The sequence below is a fragment of the Chrysemys picta genome, chromosome 1 (assembly GCF_011386835.1).
Source record: "Chrysemys picta bellii isolate R12L10 chromosome 1, ASM1138683v2, whole genome shotgun sequence".
NCBI classification, from domain to species: Eukaryota; Metazoa; Chordata; order Testudines; family Emydidae; genus Chrysemys; species Chrysemys picta.
Genome location: NC_088791.1, coordinates 316,536,580 through 316,558,378, shown reverse-complemented (window position 1 = coordinate 316,558,378; position 21,799 = coordinate 316,536,580). Strand labels below are relative to the sequence as shown.

The window sequence follows — 21,799 nt, the reverse complement described above, 5'->3', positions numbered from 1 at the left end:
ACTTTTCCTGGCAATCCAGTTATTAGCAATGACTAAGGCTCCCGGAGGTCATGGATTCTGTGACTTTCCATGACCTCTGAGACTTCTGCAGAAACCCATGTGGCTGGCCCGGGAGCCACCTGAGCAGCTTGGGCAGCCCCTGGACAGTCGCACTGGCTGCTGCTGGGGCAGTCTCGGCCCCCACCCCACCCCCCAGCAGCAGGAGTTTGGGAGTGGGAGGGCTCAGTGCTGGGAATTGGGGTGCAGGGCGATGCTTACCTGGTGGGACTCCCCAGAAGGGCGACAGGAACTCCCCTCCCTCAGCTTCTAACTCCACGTGCTGCCTCCACCCGCAAGCACCACCCCCGCAGCTCCCATTGGCTGTGATCCCCAGCCAATGGGAGTTGCAGAACTGGGGCTTGGGATGGAGCAGAGGCAGCACACGGAGCTAGGAGCTGGAGGTCGCCCCTTCCCAGGAGCCGTGTAGGGAACCTGCCCCAGTCCAGGCAATCCCTCCTCCCAGTACCTATGTTCTCCCCCTGAATACCCATGGCACCCCCTGAACCATACCCCCCCGCGCACACACACACTCTCCAAGTTTTAGTCAGGAGTATATAGTAAAAGTCATGGACAGGTCACGGCCATGAATTTTTGTTTACTGCCCGTGACCTGTCCATGACTTTTACTAAAAATACCAGTGACTAAAATGTAGCTGTAGCAATGACTTGTGAGTCACATAGCACTATGAATAATTTACACTTAATTAGGCAAACATGACAGCTTTCAAAGACTACTTAAGGCCTCATTAAATTTACTGGAGGCTCGTGGTAATTTTAGTTTCTCACCGTGATAATCTGAAAAAAAAAAATCATTTTTACAACGTATATAAAAAACAAAACCTACAGAAGTCACAGAAAAGTAATGGACTTGGCTGTACTGCAATTTCAAGAGACAGGTTCCCTTCAGCAAGAAGAGGTTACTCACCCTGTGCAGTGACTGAGGTTCTTCGAGATGCATGCCCCTGTGGGTGCTCCACTTCAGGTGTTGGTGCATCCCTGCGCATTTGATCAGAGAATTTCAGCAGCAGTGCCCGTCCAGGTCATGCATGTGCAGTCCCCGTCTCGCAGCAACCCGACCCCCTCAGTTCCTTCTCTACTGTAGAGTCCGGAATTTGAACTCCGGAGTAGAGGGGAGGAGGGTGGATAGTGGAGTACCCACAGGGGGACATCTCGAAGAACCTCAGTTACCACACAGGGTGAGTAACCGTCTCTTCTTCTTTGAGTGATGTCCCTATGGGTGCTCAACTTCAGGTGACTGTAGAGCAGTGCCCCACGTTAGATGGAAGGGGCTTGAGAGTTGCATGAGTGAGTGAAGACAGCACTGTTAGCTCTAGTAGTGCATTCAATCTTGAGCTCTGGGTGACTGCATAGTGTTTAGAGCATTTGGTAATGGAGACAAACAGCCTTGGGGATTTTCTGAAAGGCTTAGTTCTATTGAGGTAGAACTCTAGTGTGAGTCTAATGCCCTGGGTATGTAGTCCTGAGTCCTATGTGCTCTTGTGAGGTTTGGGAAAGAATACAGGGGTGGATTGGTTGATTTATGTGGAAGGATGAAGATATTTTAGGTATAAATCTCAGATGTGGTTCTCCTTGTCCTTGGAGAAAAAAAATGGTAGAAGTTGGGTGAGCCATGAGAGCCCCTAACTCACCCACATGGCAGGCCAATGTAATGGCTACTAAAAATGCTACCTTCATTGACAGATGAATCAGATAGCATGTCTCTAAGGGTTCAAATGGGTCCCCAGTGAGGCAGCATTATACCAGGTTTAAGTCCCACGGCAGTGTAGGTGCACGTACTTCAGGGTAAACGTTCTGTATGCCCATAAGAAAGCGTTTCATAATCGGGTGCACAAACAATGACATCCCATCAATCTTGTGATGGAAGGCGTTAATAGTTGCAAGATGGACTTTGATCGAACTAGTGGATAGTTCCAAGTTTAACTCCAAGATGTAGTCCAATATCAAGGGCAGAGGTGTGGAAACTGACTTGCTTGGCTTGGCACCATATAGTGAACCTCTTCCATTTTTGAAGGTAAATCTGGTGCATGGCTGCCCTCCTACTGTTTGGAACAGGTTAAACAAGTATTACTGAACAGGCTAGTTTGTCATGATGGAACCATGTAGGAGCCATGCCTTTGGGTGAAGTATTTCCAGGTTCAGATGGTGGACCTGCCAATCATTCTTTGACAGAAGGTCCGGCTGGAGTGGGAGAGTGCGTGGTGCACATAGTGCCATCCGCAGCAGGTAAGAGTACCTAATCTGTCTGGGCCATGTTGGGGCTATCAGTATGACTTTCGCTTTGTCCATTCATATCTTGATTACTACCCTCAATAATATGGTATCGATGGGATCGCACATAGAAATGGCACTTCCCATTTGAGGAGGAATGCATCCCCCAGTGACTGGGGTCCCAGAACTGTTCTCGAGCAGAACTGTGGGCACTTGTAGATCTGCAGTGTTGCAAAGAGGTCTATTGATGGGGGTCTCCACTGTTGAAATATGTTCTGCAGGACGTTGTTTAGTTCCCATTCATGATTGTGAGAAAATTCCCTGCTTAATGTATCCACTCTAATGTTCTGACAGCCTGGCAGGTAGGAGGCTGAGAAATTGATATTGTGTCAGATACACCAATTCCACAGTTACATGCCTTCAATGCATAGGGAGTGGGATCAGGCTCTGGCTCCTCCCTGTCGATTTATATAAAATATGCAAGCAATGTTGTCGGTCTTTACTCATATAGTCTTGTTTCTTATCAAAGGCAGAAAGTGGAGGCACATGCGGGCAGGGGACTGGACTCGATGACCTCTTGAGGTCCCTTCCAGTCCTAGAATCTATGAATCTATGTTTGTGTGGCATGAAGACGGTTCTGAGCCAGCCTTAAAGACAGCGTATGTGGAGCTGCACATGTTGTACCACAAATGTGGTTGCAGCCATGTAGCCTAAAAGTTGAAGGCAGGTGCGTGCTGATATGTTTGACTGTTCATTACTGAAGAGATGAGGTTGGTCACAGTAATAAACCTGTTGGTTGGTAATGACACTTTGGCTTCCAGGGAGTTGAGATGGGCCTTGATGAAGTCTAGCTGGTGAATGGGTTTTACACACAAAAATTGACTTTATCTGTAACCCCAGATTCTGGAAAAGGGCAATCGCCCTGTAAGTACTGTCGACAGCATCTGCCAGGGTGGGAGCTTTTAGTAAACAGTAGTCCAGGTAGGGGAATATTATGACCCCTTGCTTGCGCAGGTGAGCCGCTACTACTACAAGAATTTTGAAGAAAACATGTGGTGCTGTGGAAAGTCTGAAAAGTAGGACCTTATATTAAAAATGGTCCGTTCCCAGGATAAACCCGATGAACCTCCTGTGAGCGGAGTTCCAGTGTTGGTATAATCATTGCTAATGTGACCATCCTGAACGGTTGAACCCTCATGAACTTGTTGAGGTTTGTGAGATCTAGCATGGGTCTCCATCCTCCATTTTTCTTTTGGAGAAAGTAGTAATGGGAGAAGAAACCATTCACCTTGTGTAGTGGAGGAACTTGTTCCACGGAACCTAAATGTAGAAGATGGTTTACTTCTTGTCATACAAGGTGCTTGTGAGAAGGGGCCCCGAAGAGGGACACAAAGGGGGGTTGGGTGGGAAAGATGGAAGTAAAGGGAATCAACTAGCCCATGTGTATTTGAGCAGGGGATTGGACTATATGACCTCCTGAGGTCTCTTCCAACCCTAATATTCTATGATTCTATTTCTAGGGCCCACTTGGTGGTGGTGATGGAAGACCACGCCAAATAAAAGGGAGTCAGACAGTATCTGAAATGGAAGATGGATGGTGTCATTAGCACTGTAGTGCGGGGGAGGTCGTTCAGACCCTCAACCAAGCCCTCAAAATTGTTGCTTCGAGGAGAAAGATTAAGACGTTGATAGTGGTGGTGGTCGGCATCTCTGTGGCTTGGACTGCCACTGATGTTGGGTATATGAGACATACCTGTTGTGCTGGTAAGCCTGATATCTGGTTTGTCTTCTTCATGGCAGGCGTATAAATCCCCAGTGGACAGAGGGTCACTCCTGAGTCCTTCATCATGTGGAGGACTTGGTCCATCTTGGTGGTGAAAAGTTTTTGTCTGTTGAATGGAAAGTCCTCCACCGTGGACTGTATCTCCTGGGAAATCCCAAGGAATGCAGCCTGGATTCATGGTACATGACCAAGGTGGTAGCCATGGAACTTCCTGCTATGTTGACCACATTAAAGATGCCTGTAAGGTAGTTCTGGCCACAAGCTGGTCTTCAGACACAAGAGCTCTAAAGTGATCCCTTTTTGTCCTCCGGAATATTAATAAAGTCCATCAATTTTGAATAGTTGCAGTGATCATATTTTGCTTGTAATGCCGCATAGTTGACGAACCGGAATTGTAGGGCTGATGAAGAACAGATCTTGTGACCAAAAAGGTCTATCCATTTCCACTCTTTGTCGATGGGTGTCAATCTGTACTGTTGCTGTCTATCATGCGGGTTGACAGAATTGACAACGAGTAAATTTGGTGCAGGATGGGAAAAAAGGAGGTCCATACCTTTAGAGTGGATATAATACATTTTGTCAGCCCTCTTGCAGATAGGTGGTATGGTAGCTGGCATCTGTTTTTGCAGGCTCCATTAGAGCATCATTAAATGGGGGCGCTATTTTGGAAGTTGAGGAGGCTTGTAGGATGTCCGCAGTTTATGTTGGGCCTCTGGGACTTCCTCAAGAAAGTTCTCTAATCCATCAGCCACACATTTAAAAAGCTTTTGAAATTGCTTAAAGGCGGCAGTGGCTGTAGGAGGTGAAGACATTATGGTCTCATCCGAGGAGGAATTGTTAGTAGGTGGCATGGTGTCTTGCTCTATGCTCTCCTTCAGATGACAATTTCCTCGTGGGACTCTGACATTGCAGGCATCGAGGGTGGTGGGGGCAACCTAATCCCCTTCCTATAGGGACTGGGGAGCCTGCTGTACTGCCTTCTATAGGCGGCCCAGGGGTCCCAGTAAGGCATTGTGGATGGCCTCACCCATGCCATTCCCCACACAAGTGCCCATACCATAGCTCTATGTCTTGCCTATAATGAGACCTCGATCACAGAGGTCCAGGGGTTGGGTCCGGTTGTACAGGTGAGGAGTGGTGTGTGGAAAAAAACTATCCTCTTCCTGTGTGCTGGAAAGTGGAGGGACTATTGAATAGATGGGTTGTTTCAGTACTGCCTGCACCACGGAGCCGTTGGTGTCAAAAACTGCTGTCTGGCATCACCAATACGAATAGGTCTTTCTGATGAAAGAAGTGGCATGGTGCCATGGCTTCAGCGCTGAAGATCTTGGTGCCAACAGTTTCGGTAACGCAGTCGACTGTTCTGATGGCTTTGGCAGTAGAGATGCTGGTATCAATGGCATCATTGTTGATGCAGTCAGTGCTGAGGAAGCTGATGGAGCAGGCATAGCCTGTGTTGGAGGTCTTGGTGCCATCTTCAGCAGTGTCAACGGTAGTGCAGCGCAGGAGATAGGCTTGCTTTTGCCTCTCGACTCCGCACAGGAGCGCTGGGGATTGGCAAAGGCCACTGTGCAGGCAGTGGTGGAGGATCCCACTGCTTCATAGGTACTTAGCCGTGGTGCGGTTGATATCAAGGAGAGAGACCGAGCTGGAGATCGCTTCTTTTTGGTTGGTTCTCTGTGAGAAGTCGCTGCTTGTTTCCTCATTTTTTTTTTTTTTTTTTTTTTTTTTTTTTAAGAGGAATGAGCCTTCCTCTGAGAAGAAGGTGAAGTCTCTGGAGATATTTTTCCAGAGGTAGTCTGCTGGCTGGGGTCTGAAGCTGGGTGCAGAGACTTCTCCATTAAAATGAGCTTGAGGCACAGATCCCTGTCCCTCTGAGCTTGAGCCTTTAGTATGCTGCAGTGAGTGCATTTCTGAGGGATGTGCAACTCACCCAAGCAGCAGACACGCTGAGTGTCCATCTGATAACAGCATGGTGTCTTGACATGACAGGCAGCGCTTAAAGCCTGATGAACCAGGCATAACTGAACTTAGCCAGTCTACGAAAAACAATTTTTTTTTAAACTAGGAAGAAATATGGGGAAAAGGGTAAGTAACTGAACTGCTAAGCTTAAAAACTATGCTAAGTAAACTATTTTAACATGAAACAAGCTAACTTTGTGACACTGCTGGGAGCTCTATTTCAGGCAGAGCACAGCTGAGAAGGAACTGAGGGGGTTGGGTTGTGCACACGCTAGGTGAGGTGCCAACAGCGCCACGAGACAGGGACTGCGCATGCACAACCTGGACTGGCACTGCTGCTAAAATTCTCCCATCAAAGGCACAGGGATGCACCAACACCTGAAGTGAAGCACCTACAGGGCCATCACTCAAAAAAGAATTGTGGCACATTCACTCTTGAATCTACCCCTTTTGATGGCATAGAGTCATAAAACCTGAAGTCTACTGCTATAAATGTGCCAAAAATCCTTGTTCCTGATGTCCAAGGGTTTAATCTGATTTCAGCAATCACTTCATTTTGCTACAAATCATTAACATACTACATATAATGCCACCTTTCATTTCTACACAGATTTATCTTATAAACTCAATTAATAGAAGTCTATTTAGCGTTTTGGCAAAAAGCTGTACTTCTGTGCAGAGTTTTCTACTCCACTTGGCGCAAACATCAGGCACTGTACTTCCCAAAGGATTCAATACAGCACCATCATAATCACAATCTGTACACTTAATAGATTATACTGGGAAGGAGGTTCCAGCTATCATGCCTTCTGGCCTGAGGGTTTTACCACTCAGCTCCATACATGGAACAAAGGCAAAACATTGATCCATCATCATAGTTCTTGTGGGAGAAAGTAGGTTTCCCTCCAGTTTGTGGCTGTTTTGGTTAACTCTATAGGTTTAATCTTCCACTTTCTGATGTTGTTTCCTCCAGTGATGCTCCCACTACCCACCCCAAGTGCTCATCCATCCGAAGCCATTGGACTTCCTAAGGTTTGCCAAATTACCTGAATGTCACTTAACACCTGTCGTCGGCCAGTCATAGGTGGCATCGACTACTGTCATTATGGTGGCAAGCATCAACGCAACCTGACCTTCCTGGTCAAGCACTGTACTTCCTATGAGACGTATAGTGCCTGATGTTTACACTAAGGAAAAGAATGCCTCAAACCTTCATAAATAAATCATCAGAAAGATGGAATGGAACATGGAATGTGAGGAGTATGCACGAAGGCAATCTCACCACTTTGGCCAAAGCACTGGAAAAATGTAAGATAGATGTACGTGGAATCTCAGAGCTCTCATGGAATGGTAGGGATAATTTCATGACTAGGGATAGATACACAGTGTAGTACACTCGGGATCTGAGAAAACGAGAGAATATGGGGTTGCACTTAACTTATCCAAGGAGACAAACTTTGTCTCCTTGGATACAACCCAATCAGCGACAGAATCATCACTATTCACCTTCAAGCGAAGGCGGTCAGTATGTTGATTGTACAGATTTAAGTTCCTATCACAGCTGCTGCTGCAGATTGATGAATTCTATGAACGGCTGGAAGAGACACTTATTAATAGACCAAGCAAAGATATCACTCTTGTAATTGGGGACCTGGATGTGAAAATTGGAAGTGTAGGGTCTCAAAGAAGTAATAGGAAACAATGGTTTGGTGGTTTATAAAATGAGAGAGGAGGACATCTAGTTGAATTGTGCTGCTCTAATCACCTGGTCATTACAAACTCTATTTTCACCCAACATCCTAGAAGTTGATATACATGGAAGTCATCAGCGGGCACAACAAAGAACCAAACTGACTATATAATGATACAGCAATGCTGGAGAGTGAGTAATGGACAAAGACTTTCCCAAGTGCAGACTGAGGGTCAGTCCATCAACATTAGCCTCAAACATTACATTGAAATTTAAGACATTCAGCAGTTCTGAAACATCTGGACTTGTCTAAAAGCAACTAAAATACATGACTTCTGTCCAGAATGGGTTTGAGGCATGCCACAAGTGAAAGAACAACCCAAAAGAACTTTGGAATAAAATGAAAACTATCATGCTCAAAGCATCCACAGCACACATTCCGAAAAATCGATGTCAGACTACACCATAGTTAACTGAGAAGGCATTTGAGCTGGTGAAAAAATGATGCAGGAGTGAAAGAGAATGGCTTGAAGACAGAAGAATATAGGAGAGAGCATAAGGAACTAAGCAGACAGATCCAAAGGCAGACTAGATGAGACAAGAGCAAATACATAAGGGCAAAATGCCTGGAACATAAGAGTTACAAAGAATAATAATATAAAAAGGTATATTTACATTGGTCAGACTTATTAACAAAAAGTTTCCCCTAAAATTGAACATAACAAATGAGCATGAAGGCAGAGTCCTCAATGAAGATGATGTCAAATGCTAGTGGAGATTACTGTGTCAATCTGTATGCCTCTTACAATACAGACCAACAGAAAGGAGAGTATGGAGCCAGTGCCATCAATCCTACAAGAGGAAATGCTGTAGGCTATTATGAAAATGAAGGCCGGGAAAGAACCAGGGGTAGATAACATACCAGCAGAGCTGTTAAATCTGCAGTGAATATGGATGACTAGAAATTGATTGGAAGACTGGATGAAGGGAATCCTTTGGCCCTACCAAAGAAAGGCAACATAACAGTGTAGTAACAATCATTATCTCCCTGATATTGCATGCAAGCCAAGTTCTACTCTACAAAATCCAGGATTGCATGCAATGAATGATAGGAGCAGAACTACAACCACAACAAGTTGAGTTGGTTTCAGAGAGGGATGAAGCACACATGATCAAATCGCAAACATCAGTCACATCACTGAAAAATACAGGCAGTATAGTCACCCACTGATCATGTGTTTGACTGACTACTCAAAAGCAATTGACTCCATCCAACATGACCATCTTTGGAGGACACTGGTAGACATGGGGATTCCACAGCACCTCATTGAACTCATCGCAAATCTGTACCATCAACAATAGATCACGGTGAAAACAGCAGCAGGGAACAACTAGTGGTTTTCCACTGGGCCGTGTCAGGAATCAGAGGCTGCAGCAGAGCCAATATCCAGGCAACCTAATGAGACCAACTAGCCTGTAGTAGGCTGCCTGAGTGGCTACACCACGTGATTGGTTTGAGGAGGCAGCAGACCAGCTCCAAGCCCAACAGCCACAGTAGTTCGGTGGTTCCTCAAAGATTCATCAGTGGTTATGATAGCCCTTGTGCCCGCTTGTTCCCACCCTTGCTCCCACATTGGGCTCAACCCCAGCCTTCTCCCTGCCTTGCCTTACTCCAGGTAACTCAATTCAATTCCTCACTTCTGACATCTGGAATTCCACTCCCAGTTCTGACCCCTTGGCTCCAGTTCCTGCTCTAACCGTGGGCTCCAATTCCTGACTGCCGACTCCTGATCCAACCACTAGATGTCACTCCTGTTCTGATCATTATGCCTGTCTCCTGCTCCAACCACTAGGCATGACTGTCCACGTCCTGGTCATGCGACAGGCAGGGTGTGAGCCAAGAGTGTATTCCATCTCTAAGCCTCTTCAACATGTACGCAGAATTTATTCTGAGACAAGCCCTGGAAGATTTTGACAAAGTGGATGGAGCTGGGATTTCCACTGGTCAACACCTCTTAACTAATCTCAGATACACTGATGACAGGATGCTCTTTGCCACAACTATCAATGCAATGCAACAAAAGTTGGGAGTCTGTAAAAATAATTAGTGAGGAATATGGACTATCCCTGAATGAGCTGAAATGTAAATCCATCCATTTTGACATTATTAACAAAAAAAGGATGCAAGTGGACATCACAATTAACAATCAAGTGATAGAGGCAATAGATGAATTCAGTTATCTGGGATCATACATATCCCACCAAAGAGGTGGCCTGAAGAAACTGGAAAATGATTAAGAATGGTTCGCTCAGCCATGCCCTCCCTTCCAAAAGTTAGGAAATAATGTGGCATCTCAAAATGTATGAAAGTTGATTGGTGAAAGCTTAATTTTTTCCACGACTTGTGGATGTGAATCATTGCAAATTAAGGCAACCGACAAAAAAAAAAAAAACATGAAGCTTTTGAGATCTGGTGCTGGCAAAGACCTTTGTGCATCTCCTGTATGGAAAAGACAATGAATGCTTATGTTAAAAGTATTACTGGAGAGAAGCAGAATCTGCTCTCAGAACTCAACAGGCGCAAGCTTACATACTTTGGTCACATCAGGGGTAGAGATGGAAATAACCCTGAGAAAGTTATCATGGAAGAATGGTGGTAGGTCAGCATAGCAGGGGATGACCAGAGAGAAGATGGAAAGATGGTATGCAGCAGATCACTGAGAGGTCAGATGCTGAGTGCTTGAAGCTAGCGATGGATTGAGAAGGCGTCAGAAAAATTTGCTGTCATCACCAATATGACACAAATAAATGGATTTTACTTATTTTCCTTGGTTCTACTTACATTCCAGTACTAACCATTGCTGAGACAAACAGGTTAAAATTAATGTTAAGTAAAATTTGTAGATGTAGCAAACGGTAATAGAAATGTTCAGAAAAAACATTGTCAAAGGCCCCAATCCTTCACGTGTAAGCACATGCTTAACTTTATGCATTGTGAGTAGTCCTACTGAGCTCGACGGGACTATTCTTACTGCATAAAAGTTAAATGTGCTTAACTGCTTGCAGGACACGAGACAAAAATCTGTAGATTTTCCCCTTCTCATTCTCATCTCAGTAAAATTTATCCCAAATTCTAAAAATCTTTGGGTTTATGTTTTACAGTCCTTTTCTGAGAAATTTAAATAAGGAAATATCTAAATTATTGAGAACTATGGATCCAAAAGATGACCGCATTATGTACGCCTAAGGCCAGATGCTTGTTAGGTCTATGATTTCTGTGACAAAAACCATGATTGAGAGGGTTTTTTGTCCATAAAGGTTATGGAGTGTGCTTAGTGGAAGTTTTGCCATTGAGTGAAATAGAGCCAGGATTTCACTCATGGTCTTTTTCATCCTGGCTTGCCTGCTCTCGAGCAAGACTTTCATTAATATCTATATTTGGCTCTGATTTGGTGTTTTACTAGATGTTAACGTTTTTAAATGAAAAATGCATGTAATTAAAATAGTATGTCATGGTGAAAACTATTTTATTTTAAGCTAAAATTATGATTTTTGCATTTTTTGCCATGACAAAGTCAGGATTTAACACTGACATCCAATCAACCCCATCCACATTTCACTCAAATATATATGTAGTAATTTACAAATGAAATCTAGAGTATTTTAATGTAAATATTTTTAAAGACCAATTGTTACAAGTTCTTAGCTAAAGTTCAATAAACTAGAAGTTGCCCAAAAGAGTGTGTGCAAACTGGCTTAGAAGTAAAGAGTACACAATAGTTAAGGAAATATGTAGTCACCTCTTTTTCCCCCCTGAAGAATCTGTATGGACACTGTTTTATAAAAGAAAAATATCAAGTTCTAGTTCTACTACTTGTGCAGTAGAATCTGCCTAATTAATATATAACAAACTAATTTCAATTTCCAACATAATATTATGTCCATTCAAAGATTGAGGCAATTTTCAAATATATTTTTATATTTTAGTGATGAACCAGAGCCAGCTGGGGCTGGGGCTGGGGAACACAATGATCAAGAAGAGTCACAACATTATTATTTATATAGTCTGATAGTGCTTAAATGCCTCAATAGGTCTTGCTTTCTAAAGTGCTCTTAGAATCAAGGGAGATAGAAGGACCATATAAAGACAATTATTTCATCACTGTATCAGAAATGCATCCTTCAACTGCAGTTCTCTTCTTCAACCTTTAAGACAAAGCAAAAGTCATTGGATAGGTGCTTCTAATGAAGACAGACCTGAAAAGTACTCCATTCTTAAAATGTTATGTCCACTACAAACTGAAAGTTCAGAAAGAACCACCATGACCTGGGTTACCTAGAGTATTTACTTCTCACCAAGTGAACTGACAAGGGAAAATTCTAGTAAATTATTGCCTATTCCAAAAGGTAAGTTGCCTCCCAAGACTATATTTTGCTTAGCTCCTACCTAGAGACAAAAATAGAACACTGCTGCCAAGTTATCCATTAAGTCCTAGATTCCTCAAGCATTGGAAGAAAGCTACCAGAACTAACCAAAAGAATTGTAAGCTTTAAAACAATTATTTATATGAAACTGAGCTTCTGGAAGATTGAAATCTCCTAGATAACCTTCCAGGTGAACAGATTCAGTTCATCATGCCTACCACAATGTGGGGCAAAGGCTGAATAAATGGCAACCTCTGAGTACAGCTAGTTGGGATTTTTTTTCAACTTAATTTTTTGTTGGAAAATGCACACTTGTCAAACCCATGACTTTTCACAGGAACATACCAGATCTGACTAAAGGTTTCTCAGGGAACATCTACATTGAAATAAAAGATCATGGCTGCCCTGGGTCAGCTAACTCAGGGTTGTAGGGCTCAGGCTGCAGGGCTAAAAATTGCAGAGTATACATTCAGTCTCAGGCTGGATCCCTGACTCTGAAACCCCACAAGGAGAATGGGTCTCAGAACCCAAGTTCCTAGCATGTGCCCTATGAGCTTGAGTCAATTGACCCAGGCTCTGAGACTTGGAGCCATGGGTGTTTTATTGCAGTATAGAGATGCCCTCAAGGTTCAGGAGGGAATTTCTGGACAAAACCATAAAGAGAAAGCCATCCCAGAATAGCCAGAGCAGGGACTTGAACCTGAGTCTCCCACATAGCAGATGAGTGCCCCAATTGAGTCTATTTTGCCTCAATGAATATTTATTTATACGAAGTGGAACAGCTCCAACAGGAGATATGAAAAGAAAGTCATCCAGAATAGCCAATAGGCTGGTGGTTAGGACACTCACTGTAAGGATGTGAGCACTAGAACCCAGGTCTATAGAGCCTGGGACAGCTAACATTCCCACAGTGACATGCAGAAACAAAGCCAGGGAGCACCATGGAGAATAAGTGCCACAAGAAGTACTGCCCAAAGGAGCCAGAGTGATATTACCCTGCAGCCCTCTGATTGGCCAACCACTCTATTTAACCTTAAAGGGTGCCCCAGGAAGTTGTCTAGGCAACACCACAGACTTCAGGCCTGCTGTGACTACAGAGCTCACCTCGTTTTCGGATTTCTGGCCTCCGATCCCAGCCTGATTCTGACCCTGACTCTTTCCTCCTGAGGCTAGCCTGATACTACCTCTGATCTCTAGTCTCCAACCTAGTCCTGACTTTGACCCTAACTCTTGTTTATTCAACCTGACTCTAGTGATTCTTCCAACCCCTGCTCACTGACCACCACACGTCAGGGACTATCCAGCCCAGCTAGACCTCCTACACCCCAGTCCCTTACACTCACTTGGGATGTGGGAGATTCAGGTGTAAGTCCTTGGCCTGCATCTAACCACCAGGTTACCGGTTATTCTGGGGTGGATATCTGTCTCTCTCCCCCACCCCCCACCCCCAAAAAAAAAAGAAAGAAAAGAAAAGAAACTGGAAAGGTCTATTTCATTCTGATGTGAACTAGGAAAATTTTTGAAATCTCAAAAGTTTTCATGAGATGAGCAAATAATTTCCCACCCAGCTCTACGTCTGAGGATTGCTCCTAAAAAACAGAATCACTACACCATGCAGGGCTGGCAGTTTCTCTAAAATATGAAATGAAAGGCATTCTAGGCTAAAATTAAAACCAAAAGGCGTTTGCCTCTGTTTGAAATAGCACCTTCTGATGGCACCTATTTTTGAAAATCCTGGCCTAGGTAGCAATATAAAGGGGAAATTCCATAGCAATATTCATACTGCATTGCTTTTTAAAACTATTCCTAATTTTTCTTCCCCAAAAATAAATTCTGCTGCATGAAAGGGACAGAGGATGAAAGTTCATTTTGTGATCAAGGATAATGAAGTATGATTGTTTTTCTAATGTACGAATCACCACAGTAACTGAAATACAGGAAAACACATCTCCATCTGAGTCAAATAAAATGCCTATACAATTGTGCAGTAAGATTCCACTTGTTTATAAACAGTTGAGCTGAACTAACCTTTAAAGAAATCTGTCCATTAATTAGATTACAATTTGTAATATAATATATACAAGTAGCAAGTCTGCATATAAACTATTTCAAATTAAAAGTTCATCCGAACAATCAAGAATATTTTACCTTTTTATTCAGCTTCAACCAAGTTGAATAGCCTTTGCTGTCCACATACTGCAGCCCAAAAAACCAGACTTCACGTAGACCAACTGTTTTCACCACCTAAAAGTAAACGAGTCATTAAATCAATAAACTCTGAAGGGCACCTGGATTTTGGTGTAATGGTTCAAACACAAGTTCAGACTCAGATACAATATACAGCAAGGTTTTGTGAGCAACCAACTTAGGCAAATAAAGCCATACAAGATTTGTACACAAGACCGACAGAGCAAGAAGGAATAGCTTACTCTTAATTATAGTAATGTCTTCCTCCATACACAACCAGTCAGCATGAAGTGATATGTCTCCACCCACCAGGAAAGCAGGTGTTTGAGGAGGAAAAAAAAGAATTGCTCAAGTTAAGAACATGTAGGCCAAATAACTCCTTTCTTTTAGTGCAAGACAATCCAAACAACAAGAGGAGAAGACAATGGGATTAGGATGGGGAGGAAAGATGACATGATTATTGGTAAGTAATTCATTGTTTAATGTCTCCTCTTCCTGCATCCTATAACCAATAGATATGGCTAGCAGTACTAGTACTGGAGGAGAGCGCTCAAAGTGATGTCAATGGCATTGTCTTATTGGCCACTTCCCAGATCCCTAGCCAAAAATGCAAGAAGTAGAATGTCTTAATTTTAACTAAACCAGAGGACTAATACCAGCCTTTTAGAAGCTACACAATGGAATCATCCATTTATCTAGAGACAAATACAATTGATAGTTTTCTGAAAATTTTAGATGTCAGAAGCTTTGCTTAGAGGGTAGGGATTGGGTCCAGAGTGACCTAGACAAATTGGAGGATTGGGCCAAAAGACATCTGATGAGGTTCAACAAGGACAAGTGCAGAGTCCTGCACTTAGGATGGAAGAATCCCATGCACTGCTACAGGCTGGGGACCAACTGGCTAAATGGCAGCTCTGCAGAAAAGGACCTGGGGATTACAGTGGATGAGAAGCTGGATATGAGTCAGCAGTGTGCCCTTATTGTCAAGAAGGCTAATGACATATTGGGCTGCATTAGTAGGAGTGTTGCCAGCAGATCGAGGGAAGTGATTATTCCCCTCTATTCGGCACTGGTGAGGCCACATCTGGAGTATTGTGTCCCACTACAGAAAGGATGTGAACAAGTTGGAGAGAGTCCAGCGGAGGGCAACGAAAATGATCAGAGGGTTGGGGCACATGACTTACGAGGAGAGGCTGAGGGAACTGGGCTTGTTTAGTCTGCAGAAGAAAAGAGTGAGGGGGGATTTGATAGCAGCCTTCAACTACCTGAAGGGGTTTTCTAAAGAGGATGAAGCTCGGCTGTTCTCAGTGGTGGCAGATGACAGAACAAGGAACAATGGTCTCAAGTTGCAGTGGGGGAGGCCTCGGTTGACTATTAGGAAACACTATTTCACTAGGAGGGTGGTAAAACACTGGAATGGGTTACCTAGTGAGGTGGTGGAATCTCCTTTTAAGGCCCGGCTTGACAAAGCCCTGGCTGGGATGATTTAGTTGGGGCTGGTCCTGCTTTGAGCAGGGGGTTGGACTAGATGACCTCCTGAGGTCTCTTCCTAATCTTTTATGATTCTATGACTGGCCTAAAGAATTAAGTTACCTTGATCCAAGTTCATCCTCAGAGTGTAAGGATAACCCAATAGGTTCATTAACCTGAATTGGGAAATAGTTTGGAACAAACTTACTATGGGACAGCTTTTCAAATCAGTGCAACAGGGGAATCACAATCAACTTCCTATAAGCTAATTTAAAGGCTGGCCCACACAAATGTAAGGACAACAGTAATCTACAGCATTCTTGATTAGGTGGTTTACTGAAATGCAGAGACAGTAAAGATTCAAGCTTTGGCAGTGGTAAAGTGAAACCTATTTTACCAAGATATGAGATATTATGCATTTTGCACTCATGTCACAATTCCCTGATCATATCTCATTACTGAAGATTCACAAATTCGAGATATATGCTAGTTGCAGATCCTTGCACGCTCTATTGGGCTGTCATATATTTATGCTGCTAGAAGTCTGAACTTTTCCCTATCTAGGCAAAGAAAAGATCCAGTCTCACTTGTAGCTGTGACAAATCCCAGCCAGAGTTCTGAAGCTTGAAAAACAAACTAGTGATTTTGGACATTCGCCCTATAATGTCTTCTGCTCTGTTCTATCTGGTTTCTCATGTACTAGGGAGAGGAGTAAAATGTTTAACAACTCTCCTTCCTCAACATCTGGAGATATTTTTGACCCTACTGCCAAAGGATCAAATCAGTAAGTTCAAATAAAAAAATACCCAAATGGGACTCTGGTAGCAGCCAATCTATTGAGGAGCTTATGTTTTAAGGAAGTGTTCAGATCCATCTGAGATATACAGAATTACATATACACAAAAAACCCACATTCAAAGAATGTTGTTTAAGTTGCAAAATAAAACACTCGAAAGTTAGATAATTCCATAATTAAGGATGCCTGTGCAACCTTACTTCTGCTCCCCTGTGCACATGCACTATGATAAGTCTAATTATCACCATACCATTTTTTTCTATCTGACCCTGGTCAGCGCACAGGATGGCCAGTGCTCAGGGAACAGAATCAGAGTTCTGTAGTAATCAAAGCTGGTGTCTGTTGGACCCTTGCCTCATTTGCTCTAGAAGCTAGGAGGCGTGTAAAGAATGAGGCAGGGTATGCAAGAAGAAAAAAGTATGGTCTTGTAAGGGTTGAATGCCACATGCGATAACTCAGTTCTATCCCTTCCTCTGCTATAGATTTCCAATATGCTGCTGAGCAAATAACGTAAACTAAAGTTTTGGTAGATGGCCCCTACTTGTGTGTTCTTCACCTTCTGCTAAGGGCACAAACAAGGCTTTGCCATCCCTGTCTATTCTGGGACACTCTTTGCATGTCCTCTATTTTGTTAAGTACCATAAATTTTCCTTCATTGACTAGTATTCAACCGAGGGATTATTTCAGTCGGCCCCTTTGATGTGTTCTTCCAACTGCCCAAAGCTTTATACATTTTCTTAAAATTAAGCAACAACACCACATGCCATAGCAAAGAAATGGTGATTTTCATCAGTAATTACTCAGCCAAATCTCAATGGAATTTCATGGGATGAAGCCAGAGGCACCTCCCTGGCCCCATGGCTTTACCTTGCCGAAGAACAAAGCCCTGCTATAAAAATTGGATGCTAGACCTTCTAAAAAAGTAGAAAATGTCACAAGAATCTTTTAATAATGAGAAGCATTTAGCAATTTAAGGCCTGGTCTACACGGGGGGGAGGGGGGAAATTGATATAAGTTACGCAACTTCAGCTACATGAATAACGTAGCTGAAATTGACGTACTTCGATCTACTTATCGTGGTGTCTTCACTGCAGTAAGTCGACGGCTGACACTATCCCGTTGACTCCGCCTGCGCCTCTCACCCTGGTGGAGTACCGGAGTCGACGGAAGAGCACTTGGTGGTCGATTTATCACGTCTAGACTAGATGCAATAAATCGACCCCCAATGGACTGATCGTTTCCTGTTGATCCAGGGGTAATGTAGACAAGCCCTAAGTACAGAGATCGATGCTAGATCCCCCTATAACATAGGGCTTTTACAATTATTACTGTGGTTTCAGCTAATTTTTATTTCAGGTTGTAGGGACACTATTACATATTTTGACTTTTATAATGCAGGTTTTAAAAGTGTTTTTAAAAAGCTGCTCAGAGCTATGGATTGATACTTCAACAAATCAATACACAGTAAAGTTTCAGAACAAGAATTCTCTATTTGGCAATCAAATAAATAGATTTCATTGGGTCTTCCCTGGTAAACCTAGTAGAGGACTTCTGAGATATTTGCCAAGAAGGATGAGGCTATAACTTGAGGAGATGGGGTGAGTAAAACCCCAATTTTTTCCTGAATTGGGACTACACTATTCTGTCCAGGAGCTTCAGCGGTAAATTCTGAGAACTTGACAAAAATCAGTTTGTGGATAACAAATATACTTCATTATGTTCTTCGTCTCCTATGAAAGAAGAAGTAGGGAAAAGGCAGGTTAGTTAAGGCCCACAAAATTAGCCTTTCACCTCCACTCTGGCCTCCAAACGGATGAGGAGACAGAAAAACTTTGCGATGGAGAGATGCCTGCTAAAACAGAATCTCCAAGTGGCCTACACCATCATGTTGGTGGGATAAGGGAGGCCTTCATTGAGCTTCATGACAGCAGGGAAGAAGAAGAAAGCCATAGATGCTGAGTTCTTAGACTTCCCATTTACCAGTAGATAGGGAGAACGAAGGGAAATGCCCTAGTCTGGAAACAAAGAGCAGCTCAGAGAAAGGATCATACTAAAGTGGGAAACAAAGCCTTCCACATTAAATCTTCCCACCACTGACTAAGGAAGGGGTTTGCTGACATCCAAACATCCTCAGGATCATGGGACAAGAGATAATGCTGTGACAAGGTAACTTGCTTTGAGCAATAACTACAAAGGACAGAAGTTTACTGCAATGTACACCACATGGAGTGAGCCATGATGACTAATCAAGCTACTGTTAGTTTAGAATGTGTCACTTCACTTTGTTGGCAGTAATAACCACGGAGAAATATTACACCTTTTCTGAAAACTTCATATTTGTTTCACACCGCAATTCAGCGATTTGATTTGGGTCTATGAAGCCATGTGTGGGTTTAGGATATGTCTGAATGATTTCTCCCCTCACATACAAGCATGGCACATGAACCAAGAGACTCAAGCTAACAATTTCTCAATTTAAACATCTACAGGCTAATCGTAAGAACTGCTGAGGCCGCCTGAAAGCCATGAAAAGGAACTGAGGCAGCTCGATGGAGAGCATCGAGTAGGTGTTGAGAGAATTTGCATCTATATCTTTTATCCCTTGTTCAGAGAAGCTACAGAATGGGTGAAACTGATCATCTGGGCACAAGACTTTATGCAGCAGCAGATCACCTCCACCCAATACCGCATGTCAAGAGGTAGCAGAGGTTGGCAGAAGAGAAGTCGCAGCTGCCTTCGCACATCCAGAAGATGGCACAATTTTTACTTGTCGAGTTCTTGTTGGCAACTCACCCATACATCTTGGGGAGGAGGCCACATGGCTGCCCGGTCCCCAAAACTTTTCTGCCTTGCAACAATTGTGAACTATTTTTAGTTTTAAATCACTTTTTAATTCCATTTTTCTTTCTTCTAGAAATCGTTTTTCCCTGATTCTCTATTCATGAACTGAAAGAAAGAGAGAGCATGAAGGCTGAAGTATTACTCCACAAATTCCAGTACAAGTAGGCAAAAACATAAATAAAGAAAAAGACACTAGATTAGGATGGAAAGGAAGGTGCTTGCTTATACATCTACCATAAATAACAGTCTTTAACCTACTTGCTGCTTCGTGGATGAAGACATACCACTTTTTGAGCTGACTTGGTTGTCGGAAGAGGGAAAAGAAAAGAAAGCATGCAATCACTTATTTAAAAGTGGCTAATGAGATTCCATTCCTCAAAAGAATCTTGTCATACTGCTGCTTCCTTACTTGGACAGAAAGGAAGGTAGTCTAGTTATTTTTTTAATGTTACATTTTCTGCCTTAGATTTATTATTAAAGGGTATTTAAAGTTATATAAACATACAATGAATATACTTAGTAATTCCTGTGTTCTTTGAGTATATGATTCAGAATATCTATAAAACATAGTACACCTCTACCTCGATATAACGCTGTCCTCGGGAGCCAAAAAAATCTTACTGCATTATAGGTGAAACCGCGTTATATTGAACTTGCTTTGATCCACCAGAGTGCGCAGCCCCGCCCCCCCCCCGGAGCACTGCTTTACCGTGTTATATCCGAATTCGTGTTGTATCGGGTCATGTTATATCAAGGTAGCGGTGTATTAATTTCAAGATGGTTTGACAACTGAAGCCTGGCTGCTTATCCATTCTTGGAAAGTTGTCCTTGTGCTTAATGCTTTGCTTCTGAATTGAGGAGAGGTGGCTCAAGCTGATTACTAGTATGGCTTAGATCAGTATAAGATATTAATTGGAAAGCATGAACAGAAATCTATAACAACACTATAAGGTTTTGTAAGACTAGCATTTTATCCATGATTATTATATATAATAAAGGGTTACCTGGTCAAAGAGCTGTTTGCCAGTTGTATTGGGTTGGATGGCAAACTCCAACTCTGCATCCATTGTGGTAACTCTTACGTTGATCTATGGAGAAAAAAAATGAAATTCTTAGACAGTATGTGTTTTACAATGCTTTCATACACCTAATGGCGAGTTTATAAGAAAAAATGTTAGTATATTGGAATCATTTACCATATATCAAATATCACTTTGATCTTACTTATACACAAGACATAGCAGATATACAAATGGCCAAAAGTGAATCTATAGTATAAAAAGAGATTTACATTCATTCAGTGTTAAATATTGCACTAAATATAGTTTAAGTCAGGATTTGAAAATCAAAGGGTATAACAATGTTTAAAAATTATTATGCAATTGCACAGCTAAACTAACTAAAAATAGAATATGGAGCCAGTCAGCTACTGGTCACCATTTCAGTTTGTTCGGGATGTTAGCAGTCAAATGCTAGCACCATTTGATGGATGTTTGGTGGCCTACATTAGGTGAGTTGGCAGTCTGTATTCAATTCCTCTTGTACTGATGCACCCACAGTTGGGACCTTTGATGAGAGAGGCCAAGGACTAAATGGGTACAGAGATAGTACTGCCTTCTCACTTCAAGAACTGGTCTTGCTCCTAGAATTAGCACAGCAGTGTGCAGAAGCTGGCACCACCACTATTCATGTTATACTTGTCTGGAAAATAAAGAGACCATCACCACTTATTTATCTAACATTTTCTAGACGCACTTACATGCACTATGAAAAGAAAATGAAAAAAATCCTTTATTTCTTCTAGTATCATTAAAAACTATATCTAAAAGGAGTAGCAGTTCTGAATTACATGAGTTAAATAATGTAACTTGTGACAAATAAGACAAAGTATGGGTTTGGAAAAATAGTGGATTTTAAAAGAAATAAAATTAAAACCTGAAAAAGTTTAAACAGTTTGAGAGATCAACTATATTTTGCTATAAATAGCAGACGAAGCAGAATTATTTCTGCAAAACTTTGTATTTCTGATTTTGTGTTTTATCATACTTAAGGCATAAAAGTTTCCCTCTCCCTCACAAAATTTACAATTTTTTTTGATGAGTTCCTGGAATATAAATCCTACCACTCCACTAATTCCTATATAAACCCACTTCCATGACACATTACTGTAGTTTTGCCACTAGATGGAGTACTTTCAGAAGGAAATAAGTCAAGTCTCGGTAACCTAATTTTTTATTTATTTATATATATATATATATATATATATATATATATATATATATATATATATATATATATATATATATATATATATATATATATATATATCAATCATTGTTTAATATCGGTACTGCAGTAGTACCCATAAGCCCCAACCA

General features: G+C 42.3%; 1 protein-coding gene across 5 annotated transcripts in view; it reads right to left on the bottom strand.

Moving 5' to 3' along the window:
* RDX (radixin) overlaps positions 1-21,799 on the bottom strand; it is a 123,304-nt gene that overhangs the window by 29,125 nt on the left and 72,380 nt on the right. For all 5 annotated transcript variants that reach the window (XM_024105839.3, XM_065581451.1, XM_065581452.1 and 2 more), the window contains 2 exons: positions 20,426-20,509; positions 14,276-14,371 (listed from right to left, as the gene is read on the bottom strand). In XM_024105839.3, coding sequence (XP_023961607.2) covers positions 14,276-14,371; positions 20,426-20,509 — 180 coding nt within the window. The remainder of the gene's footprint in view (positions 1-14,275; positions 14,372-20,425; positions 20,510-21,799) is intronic.